The sequence below is a fragment of the Melopsittacus undulatus genome, unplaced genomic scaffold, assembly GCF_012275295.1.
Source record: "Melopsittacus undulatus isolate bMelUnd1 unplaced genomic scaffold, bMelUnd1.mat.Z mat_scaffold_333_arrow_ctg1, whole genome shotgun sequence".
Taxonomy (NCBI): domain Eukaryota; kingdom Metazoa; phylum Chordata; class Aves; order Psittaciformes; family Psittaculidae; genus Melopsittacus; species Melopsittacus undulatus.
Window position 1 is genome coordinate 25100 of NW_022994250.1, and position 5196 is coordinate 30295.

General features: G+C 42.4%; 1 protein-coding gene across 1 annotated transcript; it reads right to left on the bottom strand.

Moving 5' to 3' along the window:
• Window positions 1-2450: 2450 nt before the first annotated feature.
• On the bottom strand, window positions 2451-4126 carry LOC101878525 (beta-1,3-galactosyltransferase 5). The gene is made up of 2 exons (XM_005151688.4): window positions 4040-4126; window positions 2451-3590 (listed from the first exon to the last, which is right to left on the bottom strand). The coding sequence occupies exons 1-2, from the start codon at window positions 4124-4126 to the stop codon at window positions 2646-2648; spliced, it is 1032 nt and encodes a 343-aa protein (XP_005151745.2). The 3' UTR covers window positions 2451-2645.
• Window positions 4127-5196: the final 1070 nt, after the last annotated feature.

The following is a 5196-nucleotide window of genomic DNA, read 5'->3' on the forward strand; positions in this document are numbered from 1 at the left end:
CACTCACTAGCAGCCATCATTCAGGAAAACAACCGAATATACTGTCTCCTGATGGGAGACTTCACCCTTTGGCCACCAAGTCATCCTGACAGAAGACCAGCAGCTGCACTGACCCAGAAGCCAGGTACCACCATGCTTCTTGTATCTCAAAACCCAGAGGAGATGAACAAGTCAACACATCTGTATGTAAATTAATAGCTATTCTGCTGAGATACAGGTTTCTTGGGACTGCATGGTTGGACTGTTCCTGCCAGCTGGGATAAGACTGGCAGCAGGAACAGAGGTGGAAATGAAACCTACAAAAGACTGCAGGATTATTTCTCTGAGAACAAGAAGAGTCCAGGATGAACATTAGGCTGCATTACACTGTCCCATCTCACAGACCCTCCACCCCATGAGAGAGGGAGCTAGGAGAAGCCAGGAAGCATTCCTTTATGCTCAACATTTTCCCATAAATCAAACCAATAGCTAGCTTGTACCTTGGGTACAATAGCAATGAATGGCAAAAAGATATTTCTGTGGGTTACATGGAAAGAATCGTGATTAAAATACAGTTGCTAGGCTGTATCAGTCTGACCCACTGCACCCACTAAAGGCAGCAGCAAAAGTAGGCATGCTACAGCAGGGTTTTGAGCCAAGGGCAGATACATATGCAAAGTTGGGGTGGGAGGTGGAGAGACACTGTTCATCCCAAAGCTGGGCTGCTCACCTTCTGGCAAAGCTGTGCATTGGGGAAAGGTAAACCTGAGCACCTGGATAGCCATATCCCTGCAAACACCATATACGCAGCTATTTTCTGAATAGGAAACTTAAAGCAGATTATTCTTCAACAAAACAAATAAATATTCTTTCTTTCATCATCAGTTGTCAAAAAATAAGTGCATGAGCTCAGGTTACTCCACATCAGAAGAAAGCAATTAATATATTATTACCATTATTAAAGACTTTTCAGGATGTGGCGTATTCCTGCTGAAAATAGTTATCCTGCTCTTCAGACACAGGCAAGTAAAAAGAGACACTTCAACAGTCCTCACAAACTTGATAAAAAGAAAAGAAACAATAAAAATAAAGAACCACAAAGTAATAAAATATCTTTCCTTGTCTTTCCTCCACGTTTTTTACCACATTCAGTATACGGCCCCATCCCCAAAGCCCTGCTGTTCTGCCATCCCAGGACAGCATCTGGCCCTGATTCCCTGCACTGAGCCTGACCTGGACCCCCACCTCTCATGATCAGAACTCAGTCATCACAAGCTTGACCTCAGACCTACTTCATCATCATGACACTGCCTTAAGATCAGGACACTTGGTTGGACCTGGCCACCATCTGTGGGTCTGCCCTGCTATCTCACATGGGTGTGTGGGACTGAGCCCTGTCGGCTGTGAGATCCCCTCAGCTCCCAGCTCACCTTTTCCTAGGGAGCAGCCCCACATTTACTGCTCTCTGGAAAAAAACATTTCACACATAGTGTAGATATTCGATGACTCTTTGCTGGTAAAACTGACTTTTTCTTTGCATGAAAGCAAATCACACAGGAGTATTGCACCAGGTGTGATTTGATGAACTCCTTTTCCCTCCCCATAGCTCAAATGTATTTTTCACAGAATCTACTGTAAAGACTCAATTCCTTACCTCTGAAATCTCCAAACATCCTAGTGATTTCATGAGTCTTTGCTTGGTAATGCAATAGGCAATAAGGCTTCCAGCCTGAATGACTACTCAGGCACATTTTTCCATTAGGTCTTGTTTAAAAGAGAAAAATTCACCTATCTTCTCCCTTATGCATTCAGTTCCTCATGGGGAAAAATGTGTAAATCAGATGAACTGCTTAGCTCACTGTGAGCGACTCCAGTTTAGCCTTGGCAAACCATTTAGAGTAGCTTTCAAGCAGTCAGAGTGAGACACAAATGTAAAAGATATCTCCAGTATCTATTTTAATAGAAAGACCAGGACACTCTCCACTGAGCATGGATCCAGCTCTATAGCATATAATTTTCAGCAGGAGGTATGTATAGGGAAACAGATGCAGTTGCCTTACACATTCACTGGGTCACCTGCAGTACCTAAGGTTGGCCTGTATGGCAAATTGTTCCATTTCTGCAAAAAAAAAGTGTAGTGTGAAGAAGAGATCTGTGCCACTCCGCAGTCCTGCCCACTCAGAGCTGGCTGCAAAGGCAGGGCTGCAGTTCCTTATGCCGGGAGGGGAACATCCTGACAGCTATAAACATCTTTTCTTAAATGCCTGCACAGCTAGGTGTAAATGCAGGAATCTATCAAGTGGGACAGGAAGAGGATGCAGATTTTCTTCTCTGAACAGAAGTACTTCGACTTTTAGTTTGGTGCTGCAGAATTGTCCCCAGCCCTGTAGCAATGACATTTGGAGGGCAGGTTTGCAGGCCCGCATCTTTCAGAAAATAACAGTAATTGTAAATTCTGTAGAGAAGGGATGCAAAGAGGTGGGTGTGAATGGGAGATGAGAGGTTTTCCATGTTGTTGGGCAGAAACGGATATTAAAATAACCATTTAAAAAGTCTGTAACATGATGGATCTAGAGTTAATTGGGAGTTTTGCTGGACTCAAGAGCAGCCCTATAAAAGCAGAGCATTTCAGTTTCTTAGTTTGAGCAGGGAAGGTGCTAGAGCACTCATCCATAGGTTTCTGTCACTAAGTGATTCCAGTAGCTCAGCTGCTCAGATGGTTCTACTTCATGGCACATCACAATTTTCTTAAAGCGAGAAACAGAGAACGTAATCCTCTCAGGGAAAAATGTCTGCTCTGAATGAAGCTCCTCCAGGTGAATTTTTAGCTTGGCAAGGCACAGTCCTATGAATACATCCTCCAGTTTAATGAACGAAATGCTCTCTGAAACATTATAGATCTGACTAGCAACATCAGTGGATAAAACATAGCCAGTCCCGGAACAAAACGGCGGGTAGGTCTTTCTCGGATACTCCTCTTTACTCACATACCACTTACTCCTTCTTCTTCGTATGGGGAACTCATGCAGTTTTAAAAAGCCTGTGAAGAATCTAGTGGTCCTCTTTTTCCTTAGAAGAAGCTCAGTGAGGTAAAAAACATTGACAAACACATCTGTGTCGGTTTTCATCACAAAGCTGGACTGGTTACAAAATCTGTGAATCCATTCAATTCCCATCATAGTCTTCAAAGTCAAATTGTAATATGTGTCTGTAAAATTCTTTTGAATAATGTCTTTGTACTTTTTGCTTTCAGCAGTGATATCAGCCTGCTGCCTCAGATTCACAGCGCTTCCCAGGAGGAAATATGTCACCAGGCGCTTGCCAGAGACTGTTCTCTCCTTCCCCCAGGTTTGCCGGATGGCCATCCTGGCGTCAATGTGGTGGTATGAGGATGTCACAAGCAGGACGAGGAAAGGTGGGTTCTTCTGGCAATCTACATCCGGGAGCTGCAAAAAATTTCCTTCGATTCTCCTGAAAGTCTCTATGGGGAATATGTAATCTTGGCTGTTTTCACAGAATAGACAGAATTCAGTCAAATCATAAAAAACCCAGAGGCCAGCACAGCTGAGCCCTATAAGGCAAACAATCAGCCTGAATTTCCTGAAATACATCTGAAAGAAACAAGAAAAAGGACATAAAAAAAAGAAAGAAAGAAAAAGTAATACCTAGTTCTTTTCAGTGCTGCCTACCAAACTATCTGCATAAGGATTCGAAGCCAGGTCATATCTAATTTAAATCTTACCTATCTCAGGGCATTCACCCACATGCATTTCTCTTAGTATCATTCCCACAGGATGTTCTGCCAGAGATCAAATTCACACTCTTGCTTGCTTGAATCTGCTCCCCACACCAGCATATCCTCAGAAATCCACAAAACCATGGCCACTGACACCGGATTAGCCTGGCTGACACTTCACACCTCCTCTCCATTTTCAGCATCTTACAAACCATGACTTAGATCCACCAGGGCTCTCACAAGCCAGAGGGCAGAGAAGCAGCAGATACATGCCCATGCCAGGCTGGAGAGAATAACAGCAATAATTGGAGGTTTTTTAAATACCATGTTTCTCCATGTGTTTGAAAAGTGCTTGTGTCCCAGAGCAAGCAAGTGCTGTCCAACTGGCAGACCCAGCCAGGTTCCTCCCATCTTTGTCTTCTTCACATCCTCTGGGGCTCTTGCACTGACCCAGAAACTGCTCCTGATCTTTTTGCTGGAGGAGCCATGAGTCACATACTGGAAGTTAGGTCAGCTGCTCAGAAAAAAAACACAGCAGTGGATCAGATTATTTGGATGTTTCACCTTTTGCAGAGTTTAGGTGACACACGTGGTGGTGCTGAGCTGAGAAGGGGTTGTCCATACTCACCTCTCCTTTCTGCATGACAGGGATTCAAACAGTAACCATGATGTGCATTCATTCATCCTTGTAACAGATTAAAGTGCTGTGTATCTGGTTACAAATAAATGTTGAGAGAGAGAAAAATTATCAAAGCAAATTCAAAAAGAGACAAAAAAAACATATGCATCTCCATATATTAACATGGCAAGAAAAATATAATGCTTCAGTTACCCATTCCATTAACCCGCAGACCCACCAACTACTATTTTAGAGCACTACGGTGGTGGAATTTTACCAGGGAAAAAAGCATTCATTCCTGCTTCTCCCCTTCTTTATGAAGAACTGGATCTGACTTCCTATCTAAAAATAGAGGAAACCAACTTTACTCTCCCCAGATCTATAGATTTCATGGAAAATCTGTGCCTTCTGACCAGTAATGTTCTGCCTAGACTCCCTGAAACCATGTTAGAGCCTTCTTTTTGCTCGAATTCCCCTTTCCAAGCAATGAAAAGTTTTTGAGTTGCAGGCTTAACCTGCATTGCAGGTTCCTGGAACCAAAATCAGCTCATTTTACCCATAAGAATAGTCCCATTAACTTTAGCTGGTGTTCTCAAATGCATGAAACAAACAGAACTGGAGTCCTGACTTACGAAAATTCCTCCCAATTAAATGCATTTTTGCAGTGATTAATGAATTTTGAAAACATTGCTAAAGTTCACATTTCTTCTTTAAATTAACCTTATCTTTAAATACAGTGTTCCTCAAATCTATTTTTTATTGAATGTATACCTCACAGTAGTCTTGTGGTTAACTTTGAAATTTCTTTAATTAAATACATAAGTAAAGTTGTGTGATAATATACATATGCATACATATATAT

Excerpts from the sequence above, each read along its gene's own strand:
- LOC101878525 (XM_005151688.4), bottom strand. The coding sequence starts at position 4,126 with ATGGGAGGAACCTGGCTGGGTCTGCCAGTTGGACAGCACTTGCTTGCT. Across the intron at positions 3,591-4,039 it reads CAAACACATGGAGAAACATG|ATGTATTTCAGGAAATTCAG; the intron begins GTATTTAAAAAA and ends TGTTTCTTTCAG.